This window comes from Erithacus rubecula (assembly GCF_903797595.1).
Source record: "Erithacus rubecula genome assembly, chromosome: 2".
Classification (NCBI taxonomy): Eukaryota; Metazoa; Chordata; class Aves; order Passeriformes; family Muscicapidae; genus Erithacus; species Erithacus rubecula.
In genome coordinates this window covers 21,066,869-21,094,085 of record NC_136685.1, presented here as the reverse complement: position 1 = coordinate 21,094,085, position 27,217 = coordinate 21,066,869, and the positions used below count along the sequence as shown (strand labels likewise).

The 27,217-nt window shown below is 34.2% G+C and overlaps 1 protein-coding gene across 1 annotated transcript in view; it reads left to right on the top strand.

Annotated features, from left to right (window-relative positions):
• Positions 1–27,217, top strand: part of CSMD1 (CUB and Sushi multiple domains 1) — a 1,041,152-nt gene that overhangs the window by 676,451 nt on the left and 337,484 nt on the right. The window contains 1 exon segment of the mRNA XM_079329059.1: positions 5,990–6,067. Within this exon segment, the coding sequence (XP_079185185.1) occupies positions 5,990–6,067 (78 nt within the window).

The window sequence follows — 27,217 nt, the reverse complement described above, 5'->3', positions numbered from 1 at the left end:
GCCCAAAGCAAAACATGATTAATGGCTGGGTTTATTTTTACAGTAACTCAGGCCTCTGCTGCAGAATGTTTCAAGTAAAGTATTCTATTTTTGGCCAGTGTATAGAGAGGTTCAAGATGGTATTAGGTATTTTGATAACTATGTACCACAAGTTATCTATGTGTTGTTTTTAACTACATTCAGTAATTCAGGATTTGACAAATAGATAATCCTGAATTCAAACAAAGAATATAATAGAGGCTGCTGAAATAAATGTATACTAATGGAAAACCATGAGTGAAATCATGTAAATCAACTTGCAATTGCTAGTTGCTTCAATGAATTTTCATCATTCACTATGTCTGCCTATAAATGCCTGTCTGTCTGGAAAATATGTTTTAAATAAATGAAAAGAATTTGCAGTGTTTCCTCTATGCATGGTACTTTTAGTCAGGGGTTTCATTTAGAATTATTACTCAGAGTAAATTTAGAAAGAAAATTAGTAAAAGCAATTGATAAAATCAAGAGCCAGAAAAACCTGTTATTTTCTAGCTCTTAAGCAGTGCTGAATGGACTTTTCCTTTAAATAGAACTGAGACAATAATTCATATTTTGTTAAATTTTATTATCTAGAGAGTAAACTAGTCTTGATATGAAAACATCAAGAAGGAGATAATCCACTATCTTTCTTGACCATTCTGTTCTGTGGTTAATAGAACCATGGTTAAATATGTAGTCCAATACTGCCACAGTAATACTTCTTTCTTAAGTATGGTGCTGAACAGGCTCAGATGTAGCTGCCTCATGATATCAGCACTAAGAAGAAGCCAATTTAGTAACAGCAGTTCAGACTTCAGCCATTGCTTGGCATGGTGTTATCCTCCCCAGAAATATTTGAAAGATAATGTTTGAAGTGACATTCAAACAAAGAACTGAGTGGTTCTCATTTTATGATTTATTTTTAGAGACAGCTCCTACAAGCTACTACCCAGTGTGTTCTGCAACACTGTATATTCATAGAGTAAATTGCGTTGGTACAATTTTTCAGAACTGTGGAGAATATCTGCAGTCACTGAAGACTTGATGCCTGCTGGACTGGTTTTATTATGATATATCATACACTGAAAGCACAAAGTAGCTAAGGCAGTCCATCAGGGCAAGAGGCCAGCAAGGAGACACAGAGAAGGTTAATAGAAAACAAATGGCTGTGCTCCTTTTTAAAGCTGCACAACCTGTGTCAGCTTATACAAAGAGAATGAGAAAGATTTGTGTAAAAATCTATTGTGACACCAATTTATCTTGGTGCTATTTATTCACTAGTACTGCATGCAGGGATTTCCAGCACAGGGAGCAGGTGGAAGGTCTGATAGTGACAGGCAGTACTTTGCTGAATTGATGGAACAAGGAAGCCAACTGATCATGAACCTACAGCTTTTACAGGTTCATAGTAGTCAGACCATATAGTAGAACATTTGTGCCTGCTGTGAAGCTCTCTGGAGTTATAATACCGATTAGTAGGGGAGATTTTGAAAGCTGTTAATGAGAGAAACACTTGGAGAGCGTATTAGATGGAATACTCTTCAGGCAGGGAATAGAGAAACAGAGAATAATTTTATCAATAAAATTATTATAGAATTCCCTCCATAAACTGAAGTAAATAGTAAGATTGAGAATGACTGCTTTTTTCTTATTTTCATAAATACTAAACTTTTAGAAAGAATTTGTTGTACAACAGGCCATAGTGAAGCAGAAGAAAACCTAGAAACAGATAATGACCTGTTTACTGGTCCCACATGACTTTGAGTAAAAAGAAAGAAATGTTTCATTCATAAATGTAATTTGGAGAGAGCACTGATGCTGCCAAATGTGAAACTGTAGGTTATTTATTCCATGCCAAAAAACCCAGTAATATTCTCATAATAGTGTCTTTGGAGAACACGGAAAGATTAGGCACTAGAGCAGAGCAAAGACAGCACTGGAGTGGAATTTTTAATCTGAATTAAGAAAATATTTTGTTTACAACAGAATTACTTAAACTGAAGAAAATCAGAATAGTGAAACTAAAGCAAAAGGAAATTGATGAATCCTGCACTGTTCTGAGATACATTCCCTAAGTTCCTTTAAGAATAATCCTATGATGGTTCTTGGAAACACATCACTGTTTTTGACTGGAGTCTGCAAAATATTTAAAGCAAAGTCTAAATCTTTGTAAAAGGTATGTACTGTATGTTAAAAATACCAAAAATGTTTGGGTTTTTTTCTGTACTGTAACAAAACCAGAGAACTGTTCAAATATATCTCTACATATTCCTTATAGTGACAAAGAGCTTCAGACTGGACAGGAAAGGTGCTTCTTGTGATTACCAGATATTGGCAATATGCTGTTCTTCTTCACCTTCAAATATCTGTACTTAGGAAAAATTTGCTGTGAAGGGCAGCCAAAAGCTGAACTCAGCAGAGCAGCAGCAGAGCAGCTTGAGGAAGTACCAGCAGATGATGTCAGAATATTTTAGCTTTGAGTGGTAGCCAGTATTTGAGGTCTTGGAGGTCATTTCATGCAGGAAGAAAAATCAGCAAGATATTCATGTATTTGGGTAATTGGGGAAAAATATATTGTGTCACCAAAGTTTGGGGTAAAATGTATTTTCTTCACACATGTTCAAATACGTCAGAAACTATGATCTGCATGGAAATCAGAGTAGATTTGAATGAAGATTTACAACCTGAAAGTTTTATTTTAATTATCCATTCAGATAAGACCAGGTATATATTCATTTCATGGCTGAGTTTATTTCAGCCATGACAAAAGTTTAAGGAATATCACTATTGCTTTCCAGTATGCTGATAAGATTGTTGTGGACTTCCAGCTCAGCTCTCTGCCCTCCTCCCTGAATAAGTAACTCATCTCCAAAATTGAAACAATGATGAACAGAAAAGGTGAAATGAGCTAGTACAGTAAGCTTAACAATGTTTAAGTGAAGACAGAAGAAAGCTATGCAGATTTCAGACAGTCATTCAGTAAATCACTTAAAAGCTGTAAAGGATTGTTCAATTCTGATATCATTAATGTAAACCTATTCCTCTTTTTGTGATGTTAAATGGGAAATCATCTTTGAAATCATTAAAAAGGAAAACCTTTTCAATGAAGGTGCGATGGGGAAGTTTAAGAGATGTGTCTCAGCAAAGGTATTGAAATGGGATTAAAATTGTTATAAAACATCAGTTTAGAGTATTTTTTTTATTTACCAGAGGTGTTGTACTCAAACCACAGTGTGCAGTAGTCTGTTTCTTTTTCAAATGTTGAACAGTTTTTATTTTAGAGACTATGCTTGCTTAATACCTTTTAAAACTACAATAAAACAACATATAGGGCACATGTGAAAACTTTCACACTCAAGTATAAAAGAGGCAAAAGTTTGCTTTTTAAATATCAAACTATTCTATTGAACCTCTTAGATCCATATGTCTCCTGGATAATTCCATTTGGCTGTTGAAGTTTTCTAGGCATAAAGGCTTGTTCCACCTAATGTTTACTGTCTATAATGCAGGGATCTAGCTTCTCCAAGTATTACAGGTTTCTGTTATGTTTTATGGAGAGTAAAAGGCATCTCCAGAGGAGGATTCATTGTGTCTTAGAAGAGGATGAATCACCCCCTTGAGTTAGATATTTCTCTTCATAAAACATACACTTAGATTCGTGAATCCCCTCCCTAATGTCCTTTCAGTGAGATACAGAATGCATTTTCTTGACATATGAAAAAAATCCAAGGATAGAAACTGAAGGACCTGTTTCAGTACATGAAAGTCAAAAAGCTTCTCATATATCAAGTCAAAACCTCTTGTTTCAATTTGTGATCTCTGTATTTCAAATAAAACTGGTGGGTATAATTTTTCCTCATTCATGAAATGTGCTTTAAATATATATAACAAAGACCCTTAAGAATGAAATGTCCCGAGGAATTTGAGTGATAATTGTAATTTTTACTCTAAAACAGCGTCACAGCACAAAGAGAAGGAGAATATAGTTCTTTTTTTCTGTGCATTCATCTAATAACTCAATATTGTTATTACTTATCCATGTAAGCAATATGGGTTCTGAATCCTCAAAGATCTGCTCACATGTTTTACATAACACAGATATTAATAAATTGAGAAATTTACACTGGCAGAGGGACCACAAATCCAGACAATATCCCAAATATTCTCTGCAAGAATCGTGTTACTTCCCATTAAATATAAAATTATTTTAACAGACTTGTTACACAGCCTGAAAAACTGAACATAAGGTGTCACCTGATAGAGATTTTCATACCTATAGAAAATAATCCCAATAAAACCATATCCACGAACTTTGCCCTTCCAAAAGACCTTGGGGACATTAGTCTTATTGTCTATATTGTTGTCACTGTATAATATACAGTTCTTGCCTTAGAAGAAAACACCTCACTGCTATCATGACCATTTCACACTACTCAGCTACAATTGTGTTTCAATGATCTTTCATCATTTGAACACCTGTATTCTGGGTTTAGGCAAGAATGACTGCACTTGCACATAGCAAAGAATGTACTTTCTGCAGTACTTGCTCAATTTCAGTAGTCAAGAAAAGCCACATTCGCTCTGAAGTTGCAATATAGAAATAAATATAATGGAATCATGATTTTCAATGCAATATTTAAAGACAACTTGCTTTCTACAACCCCACTTCTTAGAAATATATGCATACAGATCAGTGCATATATTAGTAATTAAAAAATTTATACCATATAATGACAAAATGTATAACATATACAAATAGTATAAATTTATATACTGTGAGGTACTAATTGCTGCCATATAAGAAATGTTTGAGTTGAATTCTTGTTTCTGTTTGTATCTTGAATAAATAAGTGCATTTTGAGATTATTAGACCCTTCAAGGACTAGGAAAAAAGTGTTTAATATGAATAAGGGAAGGATTACAGGTTTTTTGCAATTTTTGGTAACTGACATGCTTCTTGATGTTGTCATTAGCAATCTGATACAGAGTCAGTCATCTGCTATTTTGCAATTGCTATTTTTTTTTGACACAATAGTTTTGAATTGTTCATGCTTGTTCCACAATTATTTTCTACATCTGATTTTACTTTCTATTGCTAGCTTTGTTCCCACAAAACTAATTAATATGCTATGAAGTTGTCCTATATTTGTATCCTTTCCTCTTACCATTACAATTAAAGTTCTACCCCATGTCTTCCAATGTATAGCTACACTGCTGTCATCTCATGTCTCTTCCTACTTGGCTCCTGGTCCCACCTATGGTGCCCAAACTGCTTAATAGGGATAGATTGGGAGTTTATCAGCCATTCAGCTGACTAAACAGAGAAAAAAGATATTAAACCTCTGATGCATCTGTTCTTTCTCACAAAACTTTTCCCCTGTGAGAGCTCTTACTCTCTTTCTTCTTTCTAATTTAGTTGAAATTATCCTGGAGATTCAAAAGGGTTTAGGTGAGCCAAATAATGTAACACACTGTGTTAATCTCGTTGGGAAACAGAACTAAAAACATGACTCCTGATGAAAAGTGAATCAAATAAAAGCAGGTGTGAATATCACATTGAAAGCTTGTAGTCCTTGAATATGTGTTGATAATGTTCTGTACATTTTATTTAAGAAATATTTTTTTTAATGTTTAGGATCTTCTTATATGGAATGGCAAAAACAAGAAATCCATATCTGTAATTAGGACAGGCTGTTCTTTTCTTTGAACATAAACAAACATGAATTCAAAATAGTTCCAATCCTGATAATATCTGTTTAAAAATTACATGTTCTAAAATATGATAAATGGTTGGTTTTTTGTATAAATAAATAAACCAAAAGTTTTTTGGAATATAACTGCAGCTGCAGTTATTCCAACCTGCTGTAGGTTACCTCTATAGCTTTGCATTATTTTAATGCATGATTTTGCAGCTAAATATCCATTTAATGATGCTTAATAATAATTATCTGCTCTTTTCTTATCTTCTCAGTAAAAAAAGCGATTGAACTGAAATCAAGAGGAGTCAAGATGTTGCCCAGCAAAGACAGCAACCACAAAAATTCTGTCTGTAAGTTGTTTATACCCTTGTTTTTAGTGACTGCATATATCCTCTGGAATCCCTGTAAATATACAAATCAAAGAGAGAGATGTTAGGATGTTATGCTCATAAAATGGTCATTATGCTTTCAATTGTCACTTAAAATATTTTACTGAGGGTGGAAAGCAGAATATGGTGGTGTAAACTCTAAAAAATATGGTATGTAGAAACCTACATCTGTGTTTTATATGTTACCTTTGTATATTGAATTTAGAATTCAGACACATGGCAAGCTAGGAAATCCAGGCAGAATGGTGCCATATAGACTTCATTAATTCAATACTGGGGACAGTGAAGATATCTGAGAATTTTCTGTATCTAAATTTATACTTTGTGATCTTTTTTGTTCCCTTCACTCATTATCAAAGCTGAATTCTTCCCTCATCTTGCCACACTATGTCTGGTGCCTCTTTCCAGTCTTGCACAGCAGGAGTTAAGAACTGGTGTAATCCCCAGCTTCTCAGGAAGATGGAGATCACAACATCAACTTCCCCTCATTGCATAGTGCACTCTGGAATGACATCTGTTTGGTCCCTTTACACCTTTTCCCTGTGTAAAGTGTAAAGCTAAAATCAAAATGCTATCTATGGGATTTTGAGGTTGTTAGGTTTTTGGAGCATCACTTTCTCTGAGCTGGCAATCTAATATCCTGAGAGCTCTTTCTCCATTAATTAGGCCAGTCTTGAATCATGAAAAAGAAGATATTTTTGAATTTTGAAAACTTAGAGCCCCTTAGCCCAACCCCCCCCACCCCCCAAAGCAAACAAATAAACAAAACCAAACAAATAAACAAAAAACCAAAACCAACAACAACAACAAAAAACCCCAAAAAACAAAAAAGCCAGTGGTTAGACCAGCATTCACACAAAACTCATTGAAAGTGTTAATGCAATGGCTAAGACGTATTCTGATAAATTAATTCCTCATGTAATAGTGGTGAACTCAATGAAGTGAAACCTATGCTGTGTTTGCCTCGTGTGCTATTCAGCAAGTGCAGAGAATGAGTGTCTTGAAAGCTGATGCCTAGGGGATGTGTTTTTTTCTTTGTGTTTCTGTTGTGCATTGTTTAATGCAAAGTGAGTTTTTGGTATGCTTGCTGGAACAAAAGAGGTATGACAATTTTCTGCTTTAAATATTGCACATCGATGGTGTGGCACTCAAAAGGAACTCTTTTTTATGCAAGGTGTAGCAGAAAAAGTTGATCCATCTCTTTGGTGTCTGTGTCTGAATGGGTTATTATTTCATCATTTATAAGGTACTTCTGGGAGCTGTGTGATCTCTGCTTATGGTCTCAGAGCACATGCTGTCAAACACCACATGCAGTTACAGAAAGTGGAAGTAAGACAGGCTGTGGAAGAAATTATTATGAGGCATTCTACTGTTTACCTCAAATGAAAATTATTTATTCTTTTCTTTGAGTTTTGACTTATGAAACTTTATTATTATGTCTAACTTTCTAACATTCCAGCACAAATCTGAGACTTACATTATTATTTTTACCATTATTTTCACATATACAAAGTTTTTAAAATTATAATAATAAAATATTAAAAAGTTGGATTCAAATGTATTCTAATGCTTTTTTACTGTAAGATTTAAGTATTTAGCCATTTATCTTGCCCATACTTATGTAGACAGAAAAGATAATTGCAGATTTGGCTCCAGAGAAATTATAAGAATGGATATTATTGTTTTCATTGATGCCAATTAGCTCTCTTTTTTAAAAGATAAATTATATACTAACACCTTTCACCATTTTTGTATGTTAGATCTTTTTAATGTTCTCTCTTTATAAAGCAGAAGACTTATTTTTGGCTTTTTGGCTTATGGGGGTAAATTGAATGCAAATATCATCATGACAAATGCCATGAGAGCATACCCTGTGCATCCCAGGACCTGTAGCTTTCCCATAGCTCTTCCTCCCAAGCAGAACCTGCAAGCAGCTGTAAAAAGCATTTCACAGTGGCACCAGGGTGTTAGGATTTATGTAGAAAATGTTACCAGTGTTACCAATGATAATAACATTGCTGATAATTTTTCATGGAATGCAGAACGGTATTTCAGTATTTCAGTCGTGTACAGTAACAGCTCACTCTCCTCCTTCTGGACCTGCTTGGATTCCTGGGTGCTTTCTCTCAGATCTGCAGTTCTTTTTAAAGAGTCAGGCAGCAAAGCATGACTTTTTCAGATGAAGGTGCCTCTATATTGGAAAGAAAATTCATTATATGTTGTATCACTCCCCAGGAAACAAGGGGAGTTTGCTGCTGTTTTTTGTTTTGGTTTGTTTTTTTGTTTACTTAGGGGGAATTTTTTTTCTTTCATGGTGTTGGTTTAGTTTGTTTGTTTCTTTATGTAGGTTTTTGTTGGTTTGTGGGGTTTTTGTGATTTTGTTTATTTGGTTTTGCTTTGATCTTTTTTTCTTCTTTGGTGCACCTGAAGGAAACATGCCATGTTAGGGTTTTGCCAGATAGTCCTGCTAAGCAGTACCCTTTAACAGTGAGCCAGAGGCAGTTGAATTGTGATTTATTTATGCAAAAAAGTGGGAAAAGGATGGGAAGGATAATTTAAGTAAAATATGCTCCTGGTTCATCCATACCTTGCACTTGGCAAAAGTGTGAAAGAGTGAACTGTGCAGAAGTACATGGGACAGGCAGTTTGCATGGCTCTAAGCTGCCACAAACACTGGCCAAATTCAGTCAGTATATTTATCCTTGGTCATCTGCAGTTGATCTCTCAGAGAAACAAGGGCAGAGATGTATTTTATGAAACTGCTTAGGGAAAGCAAATCCAGTTACATCTGTTGGTGTCCATCTGATTATTTGTAAATTTAGTCTACCCAATTTTGTTATTCTCATATATATGCTATATTCCCACAGATCCATCTTGCTGTCATCACTCATTCTAACATGAAAACCTGTGGACTTTGTGTCCCTAATAGCTTTGGCCTTTCTAAAACTGCTATAATTGTAGTTTGCATCCTGACTGATTAAATAAAAATAGAGTTTTCATTGCTATATCTTCTATGAATGTTTTCATGGATATATTTCTGTCCAGAAAATCTATCAGAGGTTGATTATCATCTCTAAATGTCTTGAGCATTACCTCTACAGCAGAGAGATTGTGTAGGAGAATCTTGTACATCCAAGAGAAGGAAAGCCCTAAAAAGTGAGCTGCAAGGACCATAATTGGGCAGCCATAGTTCTTATAAAGCCATAGTCAAATAGAAGATCCTTGTATTTTATCTCTTAAAGTCTACATACCAGACAGTTACTGCTAGTCATGCTATGTGCAAAGGTTAACAAGTGAGTACAGGACTTTGGGACACCAGTTCACAGCATACTGGAAAGGCAGGGCCATAACTGCAGATGTGCTACTTGGCACCCCTGCAAATCTTTGTGCCCTCTGCAGCCCAGAAACAGAGAAGAGTTAGGAGAGCAGACTGCCCCAGAAGCCCCCAATACCACCACCCACTTGATGCAGTCACAGGGCAGCCTCTCACTGCCACAGCTCCTCACCAGCAGGAGGACACGGCACAGCAATGCACCAAGCTCCCAGTAAATGCCAAGGAAGTTCAGGGAGGTGAGACACATCATATCAGGTGAAAAATGGAAATAATTGTACAGTTTAGTAGTGTGTGCAAATCTGCCAGTGCAGTAATGCTAGGAGAGGAAGGCAGCAGTGAGGATGAAGTGCTTGGTAGATCTGATTTCCTGAGTGTGGTCATGTCAAAATGCACTTGCCAAGTGACAGAGCAAACTGCAGGGAACTGTCACTGTCCACAGTCTGAAACAGTGACAATGATCAACACGTGAAGCCAGAGTGATTCTATTAAACATATGGTCTTCATATTGAACCATGTTAACATTTCATAGTAATGACTGAATACTGAGTGACCTAACCTCACTGTGCAAAGCAGAGTGTGTGAATTATGGTGCTTTATGAAGTGCAAATTCTGTAAGTATTCACCAAGTAAAAAACTCTTTTACTTCACAAAAGCAATTTCAGTCTTCTCTAGTATTATTGAAAAATATATTTTAGAATACTGGAAAAACCCACATTAAATACTTTGAAGATCATTGTTTTAGTGGAAGATTAATGCATCTTCTGAAACTTGAGTTACAGAGTTTTCCTAAACAGTTCTTCACCCTGAAGATGATAAAAAGGGCTACTTTACAACAATTACTTTTGTGATGTAGAGCCAAAGTACAAATGAGTTTACAGACTAAGTATTGATTGGTTGCAGCACATTAAGTTGAATTAATGGCACATGGTGTTGGAACTGCAGTGATTAATACCAAAATGGGATTACATTGCTAATTCTGTGTAAGAAAGAATGACAGCAGTCATTATTTATTTTGTTGTTGAGTAAAAGATAAAAAATGGCTTAGGACATCATAACATAAATTTTAAAATTTTAGGATTAAAATGTGTTGCTTATACATTCCTCATGTCTTAAATAAACTGAAAATGTCATCTTCTTGATGTTTGACTACTAGTAAATGTACTTTGACAGAAGCAATATGAAGACTAGTCCAATTTTGTTCTTCATTTAATGAAAAAGTATTTTCCTAAGAAGGACAATATTGGAGTAAATAGTTGCATTTAATAGCACAATTTTCTGACTGTTTTATTCTTATAACTTAGCAAAAACCAATTTATTTAAGTACCTTTATATTTTGATCAATATATCAATATTTAGAAATCAGCTGCAAACCAATCTGCAACCAAATTAACAAACAGATATGACAACTGCTGAAGGTCATCTCAAGTTGAAGATATAAAACGAAAAATTATTGCTACTTACTCCATTTTTGTAGGGAAATGTATGTCTTCTTATAATGTAAACACCATTTTCTGGTTATTATATTTAAATTCAAGTTATCTCTTTGTTTTTTTAAATTTTATTATGCAATACATTTTTTGCATATTTTTCCAAAATTATTTTAGAATTACTGAAAACCTATGTAAGAGTTCCATATTATTATTTTCAAAATGTACATGCAATGGAGAAATTCCCACTAAAAATTCTGGGGGCTTTTTGTTTTTTGGGGGGTTTTTTTGGCTTGTATTGTATTGAGTCTTCCTATGTGAAAAATCATTTCTTACTGAATTTGGATTTTACATGCTATTTATTACATACTGTGTCAGAATCAAATAATGAAAAATGCTGTTCATTATTCATTGTTCTGACAGTTGTCAGTTTCAAATGTAAAAGATCCTGACTATACAATGTCAAATCTATCTCAGCCTATCTATTACGCTCTAATCTACATTAGTTTGCATTAATTAAATATAGCATCTCATGTGTTCATTAATTTAAGAAACTTTGTATCATGATGGGATTGATCACCAGTAAACATGATGAAAAACAAGCTACCCAAGTAATTGCAGTAAGTTGTTATCAAAAGATCCTAGGTTTGAATATTTTGGTTCTAAGTGCTCTCAATATTCAGTCTGGTTTTTGCTGTGAATATTTTAAATATTACATGAAGCTGTATTTAAAAATAGTGATAGAAACAAAATTGAATGCTAAGATAGAGAGACCCTATAATTACAAAAAAAAAAAAAAAATCAGCTGGAAAGTAGATTTGTTCTGCAGAATTCAAAAAACCTGTGCCCTTTCAAGAAGCATGAATTTAAAGGCACTGGAAAAATAAATGTAACATAAATGTCTCTTTTTAATTGGTCTCACTGCCACCTAAAACAAGTAAAGCAGATGGGGAAATATTGGCATCCTTTGGGCTTTTCTTCTGGGGCACTCAGTAGTTGTTTGCAGGTGTTTTGAATAAGACTGTGGGATATTGTTTGCACTGTTCTGACACTCAGCTAATAAATTCCAAAAAAACAGCAGAGACAAGAGAAGAATTTTTAAGGAAAACTCACTAACATTGCTTTTTATAGTGTTATCTGTTTGTGTCCTTTATAAAGAGAAATTCCAAATTCTGGAAATTATAATTTCCATTTACACATCTACTGCTTTCCAAAGACTGCTGTTTCCCAGGGTGTTTGTGAAGCATTGCAGCACAAGGGTGAAAACTGACAGCTCTGAGGGCTCATCTGTAGCTCTTTTCAGACCTCTAGTGAGCATCTCGTCAGCATTTTCTGTGTTTAGTGGCAGATAGATCCTTTCTTTCTGGAGGAAAATGGAGACCTTTGAAATGCATGCATTTAAGATTGAGATCCTTCAGAGGAAGACTGATGTGCTGTAAGATCAATATGAAGGTGCCTCTTTCTCACTAGTGACTATTGGAGTTCTCTCTGATGATCTCAGTCTTGTCAGGGGAAGTTACTCTGGGCTTAAGTGTTGTATTGTGTTATATTAATTTACAGACACTGAAATGATTCTTGTTTCTAAGTGCCCACACAGTATCATGAGCTCTCCAATCTTTTCAATCATGAAAGTTTTTTTCATTTGTTTAAATCTCACAGCTTGAAAAGGAGAGAATTTTTTTCAAATTTGCTTTCATATTGTGCATGTCTTTAAAGGAGAGAAAGGATTGTTTATAACTTACTAATGTAGTACTTACGAGGTTAGGAAACACAAGGGTTAAGTATGTAAGATATTGTGGATCTAACGTGTCTGCCAATATCCAATTTTATTTCAAAAAGTCTTTTTACATGAATACTTGAGCATATGTTAATTGTTAGATTAAAAATGAAGAAAAGAGGGACGTAACATTTAAAACACTGGCACTTTTATACAACAGGTTAAGGGATAGATCCTGGAATATTTAAAATTAAAATATTCTTGTTATAGATGTTTTTGTATACCTACATACATACATAAAATTGTAAATAATGCATAATACTTAATATTCCATTACACCATTTACCACATGTCTAGTAAGAGATTAATGACTCTATTTCCCCTTGTTACCAAGTATTATGTATGAAATTGGGCAGTAGGAAAAAATAACTGCAGCATTAACCTCTAACAGCTTTATAAAGCATTAATAAAATAGGACGGCTAATTACCATGATATACTTTGTCCTATCATAGGCTGTAATAATACAGAGTTGCCCAAGGGTTACAGGGTTTGGGATTTTCAGAGAAGATTAGTATCCCTATGCAATGAAATTCTTCTACAATGCTATTTCACTTTATTGTATAAATTGCTTCATAAATCAGGTTACTAAATTATATTTGGTATTTCTAAATAAACCCTCATCACAGCAGGAGTTTAAATATCTTTTAAAATACTATGCAAAAATCTTGCTGTGAAAAGAACTACTGCCTAAATATATTTGTGAAGAAAAGCATCCTTTATAGCTACAAGCAAGACAAGGTGCTTTATCAATTATTTAATGCATAATTTGCATATATAATTTGTAAAATAACCAGAAGAAAGCTTCTATTGAAATATGTAAAACAAGGTGTAATCTGATGGTAATGGATGGTTAAAATGAATCGTTATCCAGCTAGAAAGCTGAAACTGCCATTAACTTATTTTCATATACAATTATAGAACATTACTGATTATTCATAGTGAATGTTCATACTGTATGCTAAATTGACATTCAATTCGTTTATTTTCAAAGTCAAAGGCTTAAAAAGAAGCAACTTGCTTTCAGCAATTGCAATTCTATATAGAATAAATATTCATGCAAAATTTAAATATATACTTTAATACTTTTGTATAATTTCCTTGGCTTAAGTTCTATATACAGCTCTGTTAAAATACAGATGTGGGCAGTAAATTGGTTGGCAAAATACAATCTATGTAGATTCAAATGATGTTTTTAAATTATGAAGGCACTCAGAATTTGTGGGTGGGTGAATTCAGATTTCTAGAACATAAAAATATGAAAACAACTTTAATTAAAGAAAGAAATATGACACTATGCAGTGAAAGTATGCTGCAGAATATCAACACCCTTACTGTTGAGTCCTTTGGAAGCATCAGAGCCTTCCCACCTCCTGTAAGATTTCCACTTTCCACAGAGGCTCATATTGCACTTGTGTACATGTTGAGATCCAGATTTTCTAAATCCTCATTGTGAGAAAATATCTTCAGAATTTGATAGAAGGACTTGGACTATTTTATTTTTTCAGAATTTGTTCTCTACATTACAAAACACTTTGGAAAATAATTTCACTGTGTTGGTGCAGTATCTCACTGTCTGTTAACCTGTTACACTGGAATGTATCTGTTCCTGCAGCTCTTCTGAGCAGAGCTGCAAAGTACCAGTGTCATACATGTTTGGAAGAGGGGAGTTTTGTTCAATAACAGATAATTTTTGAGCTTCAGATCAGTTTCTGTCCACTACTCCTTCTTAACTTATAGAAAGGGAAATAAAAAATGTATACAAAACTGTATATTAATTTCCTCAATGATGTTCATTTAGGAGTTTGAAATATTTTTGGAATGGGAATGAACAAAATGAGGGAACTGAATTGAAAATAAATGCATTGGTTTACTTCTGGCAGGAAAGGACTAGTTGCTAGGGGGAGGGGATTATTCAGCATATGTCCTGCCACTAAAACCAATAGAATAAATCGTTTCTTCTTAAACAAACAAGCAAGCAATGAGGTTACTCAGCTACTTATTTTTTAAAAAACAAATGGAAAGAAAAATCCTGAAAAATCCCAAAGTACTTGGCTGTTTTTTGTTTCATGTTGGCATATTTCAAATAGAAAGGACTGCAAGTGTTGTGCTCTGGCTCATATGTATGTTTCTAACATACAAGCCATGTGAACTCTGTTAAGAGTGACAAGATCGATTTTTCTTATATCAAATATAAGTTTTAATACATGTGATCGCATCAGGAAATAAGTTTATCTCTAAGTCCACATTCTTTCTGATAGTACAAGCGCTTGTTTGATTTCTGACTTCACTGTCACAATATTTTCTGCTTCAGGCTTCTAACATGAAAGGGATTCTCCTGCATAAGCAAAAGATGTGTCAAAAATATTATTATCTTCCCTAGTTTAATGCTTTTGAGCTGAACTCTGAAGCTCAATGCCTTTTCTAAAGGAGCTATAAAATCAGTGAATTAACTAATTAACAACAGCAAAACAGTATGGTTTCTCTAAGCTGCCATTTTATGTGACATATATAATTTTATTCAAGAAGAAACCTTTTATTGCCATATCATCTTTTCTTTCATGGTACCTGATTCATACTGAGAAGTCACATTCCTTTCTCAGGTCTACCAGACCTGGTTTTCACTAGTCTGCAAATGCATCTGCAGTGCAGAACATTAGAGGCTAAAATGAAAAACACTTAACATTGAGATCAAAAATATAGCATGAAGAAGTGAAAACTGCTTGTATATTACTCTCTTGTGTCTATGGAATATGCTAAAGGTTTAATCCACATTTTAGAGCATGAAATACTTTAAATACTTAAAATAAAATAAATTATAGTAATTTCTAGTGTAGTCTTCAAGCAGAAGTGCTAATATGTAACATGGGCTTGGTTGGATGGAGAATGAGACATTTTGGAGAAACAGAACTTGAATCCTACACCACTGTTGTTATGAAAAACAACATACCCTCAATTTCAGTCAGGTTTGCTAGAATTTTTTTTTTTTTTTCTGTTTTTCAGTCTTTCAGTTCTTATTCTGCCATTGCTTCTTGTCTTACTGTATGAACTGGATTTTAGTTTTGTTCAGAGCAGCCCATATGATGCTGTGTTTCATCTTTGGGACCAAAACAATGTTGATAAAACATCAGAGTTGTGGCTGTCACTGAACAGTGGTTATGCAGTGTTCAGACTTTTTCTAGTGCTCTCAATCTTCCTTTTTCATGCTTTTGTTCCCCTTTCTTTTGAAATTCTGTCATTACTTTCAAACTGTCTGACTGATGCCATTTAAAAATAGATATTGGTCCCTCTGAATTTGAATTAAGCAAATGAGTTCCCACTCAGGAAGGCCTGGAAGAAGAAGAGTAGATAACTGTGTAAGGAAAGATTAGCTCTCAGTTCAACACCTAAAACTGGATATTCATTGGTCGTTTGAAGTGGAGAGTTCTACAGGCACATCTCACTTCAGCCTTAGGTTTTGTTAAATTTGGCATGTATTTGGGATGCATTACTTAAACATGTTTATTTCAATCATCTTGAATTACTGTTTCCCAAAGGATTTCTATTTGGCCATTTTTAGTAGATGATGGAAGAGCAAAATGCACATCCTTGACACAAAAGTCACTTTTGTGACAAATACAAGTTTTGAAGGTGGTGCTAATACATTCCCAGGGATAGGATAATTTTTTAAATTGTTTTTTAAGTGTGGAGAACCAAGTTTTTTTTTGTGGTTCTCTCAAAATTGAATGAGATGAATGAACAATTATTTCAATTAAATATCATTAAAACAAGAATAAAGAAATCCAAAGCAGATGCCTGAAAAAGAAACTTTAAGCCCCAACAGCATCTGTTTGATGGTTATGTACAAGTGAAACAAAAAATTTAAAAATATATTTCTGAGCAACTTCAAAACAATTGAAAACATCAATTCTTCCTATAATATTGTTGATAATATTTTCCTGTTTATTACTCCTGTTTTGCCATCCACTGAAGTCCCTTCCCTAAAATACGTATTTAGATATCACTACTTCAGTCTTTAGTAAAGCAATATGCAACCTCACTGATGATCTTCTGACATATTCACAATGAATGAGATATTCAGGATGAATGGCACAGACATTTATCAGCTAAAGGCTTAGGAACTCAAAGTTCACTTTTCAAGGGAACTGATAAGGCATATATATAGAATATAAGAATGAAAAAAAGACTGCTCTTTTTTCTTTTTTTGATAGTTTTGTTTAGAGTTTTATGAAAGTAAAATAAAAAGGCACAGGATAGTTTACTGCAGTCAGAAGTCTAGTGTTTACATTATTTCCTCACTTACATGTAAGAGCTTCCATATGTATATAACTTTCACACATATTTATACAAATATTTCTACAAGTTCCAAACCCCCATCATTCTTCCTGGTAAACAGTCACTTAGCTTGTTTTAGTGTTTATTGGTATAAGAGAACACAGTAGTCTCCCTTTGACTTCTTTATTGCTGATTCTTACATCTTCTTTGATTAGTGTAAACTCTTCAGTAGACTGACACTCATTTTATTGGCAGAAGTTGCCTCAAGCCTTGCAATTTGTTCTCTTTTCGAGTTTTGCTGCCTCCTGCTGACACTCTATGGGAGAGGCACTCAAAAACTTTTAAACACTATATTTAAGCTGAAAGTAAGAGGGTATAGGTAAGGAGAAAGCCTCTCTTGGTGAAGAGATTAACATGGTAAATATTGAAGAATCTATTCAGTGCCAGTAGCAGGTGAGCAAGATGCAGTTTGAACTGTGGTGGTGGAGCCACATATAAACTTGGCAAATAAGGGGCATGAGGACATGTGGCTCTGCCAGGGGACTGGACACACAGATATGTGGCAAGAGCTGAGGACTCTGCTGGAAGAGCCTAGAGCTTGGACTGTGAGGGTACAAAAGCCCTGGGGTTTCCTTTTTTGGGGGTCCCTCCTCAGAGGCACCAGCTCGAGCTGTTATTCTGTTGTTGCACCATGATTAAATTATTTTAAGGATCCAGGTCTGAGACTCTCTTGTGGGAAACCGGGGGTTGAACTAGTGAGAAAAGCTGGTCTGACTGTGAGAATGGAGGGAGAGAACCAACCCGTTGGATCACTGGAGGTGCCCACTGTGAAGGGGCTCTGGCACCTGCTGTGAAAGTCTCTGGTGGTGGGAGCTTGACTGCCAGAGTGTGGCTCCAGTGTGGTCAGACAGGAAAACTTTCCTCAAAAATGTAAAAACAGAAAAAAATGTGTTTAATTCAGGCAACAATTGTGTGTAATTTAGGTGACAAAACCTTTTGGATGAAAATTAGAAAGAGATGTTAAAGGGACGTGACACAATTTGCTCTAACAGCAAGCTTATTAACACTTCATGCTTAAAATGATGTTCTCTACCGACTAATAAAAAACATCCCATCTGCTGCACACCAGGTAATTAAAGCTCATAAGGAAAAATGCTTGGCAAAGGCAGAAGAGATAAATCTGCCTTAGTTGGAATTGGATTATTCTCCAGTACTGTAGCAGCTATTTTTTATTCCATATCAAGGTATTATACACATTAAATACACGTATAGCGTTCAATTGGTCTATTGCATTCCTATGACTTAGAGTATTTCTAAGATGACTATTCTAAGTAAATTTTTTAGTCCTTTTTCTCTTTTCAATAATAACAGCATGATAACTACAGATATATAGGAAAAGTGTAGTGATTTTCTCTCACTAAAAGTAGGAACAGCATCTCAATGAGTGATATTTTTGTTAAAGCCTTATACTTTTAAAATAACTTATAACTCATTTCACACAAAAATGTATTTACATCATATTACAATAATGGTATTAGCAGAAGTCCAAGACTAGTCCCAATTTCTCATATTGTTGTGAATGTTTTCTCCATGCCTGTCAGTAGTCCTGGCTAATGGTATAGGCAATCTGTGTTTCAGGGGACAATAGAGCTACAATTTTTTCTTTTATCTTTCATTTCTTGTGTAGACAGAATGAAAGGTTTGTTGAGGTACTTGTGTATCATCATGCAATTTAAACTGTTAAACAGTTACACATTATCTTACTCTCCCTTAACAATCAGATTTTTTTTTAAATTTCTTTTGTCTGTACTGTAGAGGCTGAAAGCACTTTAATCGAGAGAGGCCAGAGGCTGAAAGCACTTTAATTGAATAAGGCTCAGCAAGAATTCATAGATGCTTCCTGAGCCCTTGCTGTTCTCCCACCCTTTGCAAGCAATACTGCTGTGGGTAACAAATTCCTCTGGATTAGAGGTGTAGCAGGATTAATTTTTATACTGGTGTGATGTCATCAAGCCTCTGTAACCAATAATGCACAGAACACTCAAGGGTAATTATAGTTGTTAATGTTTAAAAGCTGTAGAAGTGGTCATAGGAATAGTGCCTGGACTATATGAATGTACATAGAAAAAAGCAAAAAATACAAAAATTTCTTTTAAAGGAGAGTTAGAGGTCAAATCCTTTTTTGTTTTAAAGGGTCAATATGCATAAAAACAATGAGCAGTCACTTCTAAGAAATATTTGGAAAAAATTATTCTAAAATGATGGCTGATTTAATTGCTTGTGCTAAGGCTTTAACTTTGAAAAAAAACAACACCCTAAATTAAAATTCAGTCTGAACCATAAATTCATTAGTGAAATTTACAGAGTGCACAATAGAGGGGCTTAGACTGGAGAGCCTTGAATAGTTCTAAATCTGTCACATTGTAATCAGTGAGATCTTGAATTATAGCTTCAAATATATATATGTATGTATATGTATATATATAATATATATTCATGTATCATATATATTTGAAAATAAATTCAAATAAAACCAATACTATTCATAGATACAGCTTAGAAATTAATCATTAAAGTACTTTAGCTTGTCATCTTTTAAAAAAGGAAAAAAAGGCCTTGTCAAATTCCATTTCACAGTATTTCAACTGGAAAAAAAAAATCCTCATAAAAGATGAACTATAATGGTTTGAATGGTTTTTTAGAATTTTTAGAATTCCCCATAGACAAAGGGCTGCACACCATTACCTGTTACTGGTTAGCTGAAAAAAAGCAACAACTTTGAATCCAAAAGAAAAGGCTTTGGGGACCTCATGAAGCAATATACATGCAATATCTGTGCAAAATATGTGCCCCTTGTTTCTTACAGTCATAGTTTTGCTTTCACAAAGCAGGGAAGACCAAGGCTCATTTCTTCAATACAGAGGCAATGGCATTCACAGCATGTTTATGGCAGAAAACAAAACCAAAAAACAATCTCACAACAGCCCCACCCCGCAAAAAAAACCCCAAATCAAACCAAACCAAAAATACCCCACCTGATACCTGGGTAGAGATTATAATTTAAAGAAAATAATCTGGCAGCAATAAGTCTTTTCTTAAATGCATGCATTTACATCCTTCACAATATGGAGCACTTCTGAGAAAGACGTCAAAATAGAAGAAAATTATTTATTGAGAGGTTAAGATTAAAAATTGATGCTGTAGTTCACATGTTTAATTTTTGGCAGTGGGATCTGTGTTAGCCTGTGTCTTATAACAGAAAAAGATTGGCAAATTGATGTTATATGTGCAACACCAGCTTCTACAACAAAGCTGTATTCAAGAGGGGAGACTAAAGAGAGTGCTATTTTGTGACAATTGTGTAGTGGGTCCTTGTTTTAAATGTAAGGAGCAAAAATAATTATGAAGAAGCGAAGTAAAAACACCTGATATTAGAACTGTTTCACAGAATTTAAAAGAGCAAAGATGACTTCAAATCTCTCCTATTAAGGTTGTTTAAGTAAAAAAGATTAGTTTTCATAATGATATCTTAAACTTGTGGGTCATAAGAATTCCTAAGGCCTTTGCAATGCTTATCTTTGTGTTGCAGATCCCAAATGATCATAGTGATGTGTATGTATTAGGTTGACTATTACTTTTCATCAAACTGAAATTTTCCATTTTTGTTTGTACTGTCCCTTGAAATATAGTATATTACAGAGGAATATTTTAGTTTTTCTTGCATAATTTTTTATAGTGGCCAAAAATGTATTTATTTAACATCATATTAGAGCTGAACAAAATATTTTGGTGCCTCTCCTCCTGAGAAAATGCTGTAACCAGTAGGTTGGAGCCATTCATTTCTAATTTTCTGACCAAGTGGTGAGAAACTTGGAAGTTTGGGTTTTTTTTGTTTTTTGTTTTTTTGGTTTTTTGTTTTTTTAATCAAGTTGTTAAAAGCCTACTAGCTACAGCAATCACATAACAATGGTAATTACAAGTGTCTGATCAAGTCTGAAGAAAAAACTGAGTAATTTTTCCCTGCCCAAAATAAGGAGTCTCCCGTTCCAAAAAAGCAAACAGTACTACCTTCTGTGACATAGCATGAATGTTAAACATGCCTACTCAACTGTTTCTTGGTTTATTTTTTCTGTATCAAATGTTCACCTTGATAATTTTGGTTTGGTTCATAGAAAACTAAAAAAACAGAGCAGTTTGATGTTAAGTTGCTATCCTGATGTGTAGTGGTTCACCTTTGAAGTACAATATGAATAATTTCTGTGATAATAATTTCTGTTTAAAATAATTTAAAATAATTTTCTTAAATTAATAGTTTTAGATAAAATGTTTGTTACATTTTTTTCCAGATTTCTTTTTCCCAGAAGTGGAAACTATGGGGTTGCAAGTGCAGAACTCCTGATTCTATGTACGGGTTTCTAGTGAGGGTCATTCTTGCTTGAAAGGCATCCTTGAAAACTTAATGACTGGTCAAGAATCAGCCTTAGACAAAAATTTCAAAATGTTATAAGCAGACTTAAAGATGCACCATCACTGAATTGTTGTAAAGAAACCTCAGGAAGTAATTTAGCATCTTGAATATTTGAAACGTGTCTCATGCCTGAATTTGATTCCAGAACTGGACTTCTAAAGGCTGCTTTAGGACTTATTTCTGTATTATCTCTTCATGTTTGTTCTCCAGGTTAGCTGGTATGCAAGTTCTGAGTCAGAAGTTGAATAGTGAATGCATCACTATGCTAACAAAACCTTAATACTTTTGGGCCAAAATATATACAGCTAAATTGATGCACTTGTGTCATGGTAAATATCTTTTCGAGATTCTTTGCAGACATGATTTATCCAATAATAATACAAATTATAAGCATTTTAGAAGAAACTCTGGACAGTAAAATTTAAGGAAGTTTTTTTTAAAATTATTTTCTTTGAGAAAATCTTATGGAAATTTATTAAGATTAAAAGGTCTCTGGTATAATCCAAATCCAGATGATCATGAAACATTTCATTAATTACTGTACTTGTAATTAGTCCATTTTAATATTTTAAATCAACTGCATATTTTACCATGCACATTCATCAAAGCAAAGCCTAAATATAAACTTAGGAAAATCAAAGTTAAAATTTTCTTTACGGTATACGACTTAAAATTTCTTTTGTTGAAATTCTCCTGTATCCTGTTAAAACACTCACACAAGGAGCTCGACAATATAAATACATAAATATACAATATTATGCCGTGGATTTTTTGGATCTTCTTGGGACAACCCTGTTACCTGGTTCTTTTTCCTGCAATCTGGTAACAACTATTGGTGGGAAGCACAAGCTAACTCATTCTGCCAACCAAAGATGACTCATTATAAAACCTCTGTAATGAAATATGCTGTGATTTCCTGGACATAGCACTGCCTATCAGGATGAAGACTGAGCTTGGTAACAAACAACTACATATACCTTAAGTCTTTTTCAAAGCCTGAAAAATAGAAAATGATTTTATATATTGCCTATGTGGTATGAATAAATTTCTTCACAACGATAACTGAAACTTAACTTTTTTATTTTCCTACACTCTTTGAACAAGAATAAAATTAAATGGACCCAGTGGTTAATTATGAGTTGCTTTGTATCTCTTCCTGGCTGTAAACCTGTAGAGGCATTCTGATAGAATTTCAAGAATTTGATGTATTTAATTTTATCACATGGATTACTTCAAACAAACTATTTTGAAGGAGATGTAGCTTTTTCTATTGAAGTTTGAATTTATTTACTTTTTTTGGCAACTGATAAGTATTTTTTCCTTGGTCTTATCTCAAGCAAAGCTTCACAGGAAAGTGATATAAAACCATTATTATAATCTGTGGAGTGCTGTTTTGTGCTTAGGGTTTTTTGGGGGGGCTTTTTTGTAGTTTTCTTTTTTATTATTATGTTTTTTTGGTTGGTTGGTTGGTTGGCTGTTGGGTTTGGATTCAGTATTGAGTTCGGTCCTGTTTAATATCTTCACTGATGAACTGAATGAGAGGACCAAGTGCTTTGCAGACAACACGATATTGGGCTGGAGTGTTAACTTAGGTTCTGAACAGTCTGGACCAATGGTCTAAGGCCAACAGTCTGAGGTTCAACAAAGACAGGTTCTGGGTGATGCACTTGGGTCACAACAGCCCCTGCAGTGCTACAGCTGAAGGCAGAGTCCTAGCAAAGCTGCCTGGCAGAAAAGGACCCGGGGCTGCTGGTCCTCAGCCAGCTGACCGCGAGCTAGTCTGTGCCCAGGTGGCACATAAGGCCACTGACATTCTGGCTTGTATCAGAAATAGAGGAGTGTGTCCAGACAAAGGCAACAAGGCTGATGATGTGTCTGGAGAATGAGTCATATGAGGAGCTGCTGAGGGAGCTGGGGGTGTTTAGCCTGGAGAAAAGGAGGCTCAGGGGGACCTTATCACTCTCTGCAGCTGCCTGAAAGGAGGCTGGAGCCAGGTGCAGGTCAGTCTCTTCTCTCAGGCAACCAGCACCAGGACAAGAGGGAATGGCCTCAAGCTGTGCCAGCGGAGTCCAGGTTGAACATCAAGAAGCATTTCTTCACTGAAAGAGAATTTAGGTATTGGGATGGCTTCCCGGGGAGATAGTGAGGTCACCATCCCTGGAGTATTCAATAAATGGCTGGATATGGCATTTAGTGCTACGGTTGAGCTAGCAAGATGTAGTTCAGTCAAAAGTTCAACTAAATGATCCCATGATTCAGTAAAATGAACCGGTAGTAGCTTGCTTTCTTGTATGCACAAAGATATTTATGTAGAATTGCTTTTTTTTTGAGGGTTTGGCATTTTTTTTTTCTTCTTTTCTTCGAAGAAACCTTGCACGTACCTTGGGAAACCATAGCTTTAGAAACACTGAGAAAAATCAAAGTATGAGAAATCTAAGAAAAAACCTTCAGTATATATGAGAAAAGTATGCTGCATAAAAAGTTACAGTTTAAAACAGCATATTATGAATTTGAAAGAATGATAGTCGTACATTCTAATGAAGTCTTCTAATATTTTCAATGGCTTCTATTTGCTTAGTGAATGAGGAGTAATTTAACACAGATATCAAAAGGCATGAAGGAACAATTTATAACTCTTTATCTTAATTCATAAATGCTTATACAGCTGAAAAATATCATTTTTCCAACTTAAAGAACATTACTTTTTTTTCTTTTCCTCACTGGAGTTATTTACAAGTTTCTCTAGGTGTTTAATGAATTAAAAATTAACTTGTTTAACAAGAATGTTAAATTTCATTGGTTTTAAATCTGCAGAATATCAAACAAAAGAGACAGTGAGTTGTAATGGGAATTTTTTCTCATCTATGTAATGTACCTTCTTTTATTCCTGTCAAATTTTAGGCCTTTAGCTACTTTTACAAATTAGAAAATGCAAGAATAGGCATATAGTAGTAAAGGACACTTGTATCCTATAGAAACATTTTAAACATAGAGATGTCTGAAGACAAAGTTGTTTTATTTTTTTTTGCCCTCTCTCTAAATATAAGATGTAATTTTCATTTATATGTGCTATTTATAATGAGATATAAATGTTTTAGCATGCATATTGTGTATTTTATACAAAGTATGTTATAAAATTATAAAATATTTTTATGTCTTTAAATCAAGCTATAATCAAATATATGGTGATTCATAGTTTTTGTTCTTGGCAATTTTAATATTCTAAGCCATAATATAGTACTTCAGACTTTAGTATGCAGTGTCATTGAAAAATTGTTCTGTTATCTTGCACAGTCAAACTATTTTACTGAAAGGCAAATTGTGGGAAGATTTCTGTACTTTGATAGGTTATCTCTTAACTGTGACCAGTCATTGAAAATGCTGAGTTTATTTTATTTGAAAAATGGCTTTATTTCATCTGGAACCTTGAGAAGTTTTGACCTATGCAAAGATTGTGTGAATTGTTGAGAGATGATTATTCACTGGGGAAAATCATTTACCTTGTCTTATCATGAAATGACAGTTTGTGTAGGGAATTCTTCAGCAGACAGTGAATAGGGTCAATAATCTAACATTGTCATACAAAGATCTCGAGTATTTTTCAGCTTCCTGCATTTTCTTTGTAGTTTTTGATCCCACATCTGGCTTTAGTCAATAATATTTTATCTTTGCCTTTGAGTGTGACATTTTATTACAGAAAAAATGTGTAACAGTGCTGTAATTTCAAAATTACATTGAATCATTTTGCTCAGTGGGAGGTTTAGTGCGTTTCTGTGGAGCAGAACTGTTTCTGTTGTATATTAGCAATTAATGAAGAGAAACCAAAATAAAATGAGACCAGTGTGGGTAATAAAAGCTCTCCTACCTGTGTACTAACTCACGAAGATTGCTGTTCTGCAAGATATTTTCTGGAGGTGCTGAATTAACAAGGAGACAATTCTGAAACTGAGGATCATTGCATAACTTTGAGGGAAGGTCACAGTGTCCTCCTTTTATATGGCCATTTCTACTTGCCACATCACTAGTGATGTGAACCTGTGAGAAATAGCAATACTTTTTAATCCAAAACAGTAAGGTCAAAACAGACAGAAAGTTTTCTGAGATGATGAGCTATTAGATTAATTTGCTGCTTGTAACCCAGCTTTAAGCTCTCTTTAATTTTTAAAAGAGCTGGAATAGAGTATTCTCCAATCTAATGCTGGCTTTGGTGGCTGCTTTGAAGCTGAGAGTGAGAGCTCACAACCTTCTACTATTTTAACAAGTAAATGCTGCCACTATATAGAATATTTGGGTCCTATGTTCCTTCGTGAATGATAACTAACATGGAACAGAGTGACTTTGCTTTCTCCTTTTCTTTGCCTAGGTTATTGATGTAGAACAAGATGAGAAGATCAATGTTTTTGCTGCTCAATGGCTGAAAAAACATGGAATTAATAATATCATTCTGCTAAATAAAAACAATAATAATTTCTGCTCTGAAATAGGAGTTAATTTAAAGTTCTTAACAATATATATTTTTATTTTAGGTTGATTATTCTAGTTTTATAAATTTTCTTAACATAATTGAAGTAACACTCTAGATATTAATCCTAATTCAAGTAATATTCAAGCAAAAATCAAATTGCCCCTTTTTACATGCATTGTCAATTTCCAAGAAATTAAAAATGATCATGAAGGCTTTATTTTAGCTCACTTTATTTGTAATATAGGATGGATAAAAATGTATCAAAAAGTCATGCAGGGTCAGCTGATTTAGAATAAAACTGGATATATTCTATGTGTTATTAACTTGGTATTTTAATTCAACAAGTGTTTTTTTCAGGTCTAGCCATTATAAATCCAGGAAAAAAATAGCAGAAAAAAAGAATGAAGAAAAACAAATATAGCTTAAAATATCAATTAAAAGATATCTAATACATCAGCACACTCTCCTTAGATCGCACTTGCCATTTCTTCTTGGTTAGGTAGATGAACACCCATTCTAAATCAAATTTTCCTTAGAGATGTAAAAGGTCATCAGATCATAGTATGCTACTGAGCATTGGCTGAATTTTTGATACACATAACTTGACTCCGTGGATTTTAGAAACTTTTGACCATTTCCAAAACCACTCCACTCACAGAGAAAGCTCAGAAAAATAAGAAAACTGGAATCTAAATTCATCCAGCTACCATTGAAACCAGAGGCAAGTTGGTCACTCTCAATGGTAATAAGCTTGAGTTGAATATCAAATCTTGCTTGAATTTTTCTGGTGCCAAAGACCATGCTCATACAGTCAGATTGATTTCAGTATTTGAATTATCACTTCAAGATTATTTTCTGTACTGTACACAGTGCTTTGTCAGATGCCTTTGGAACTGCTCTGGATAACTACAGCATTGCAAAGTGGAGATATGCTGTAAAAAATCAAAGAAAAATGTCTAATGTCTGAAAGAATCCTTGATGAGTTTCCAGATTACGAACTGCATGCTACCTCTTCCTGTTATTATGTCCATGGAGGTTTTCATTATCTCTCCTACATGACAGTAACCTCAAGCATGTGTTCCTTCACCTTTTGTGATAAGGGATGAGTGTTAAAATTTTGAATGTAGAGAATAGTAAATGCACATTAATAATAAACATTCTGGAAAAAAAAAAAAAAAAAAAAAAAGAATGACCAAATTTATGTTCATTCTTTTATGGCTTACAAAAATAATTTGTAATTCACTGTATTTATCCCATTGCTGACTTTGTACAAATTGCAAGAACAAAGATAATAATCTCAATTATTTGAGAGAAGAAAACACTTTTCAACTTATCTGCTGATTTATGCAGTAGAAAATGCTTTTGTT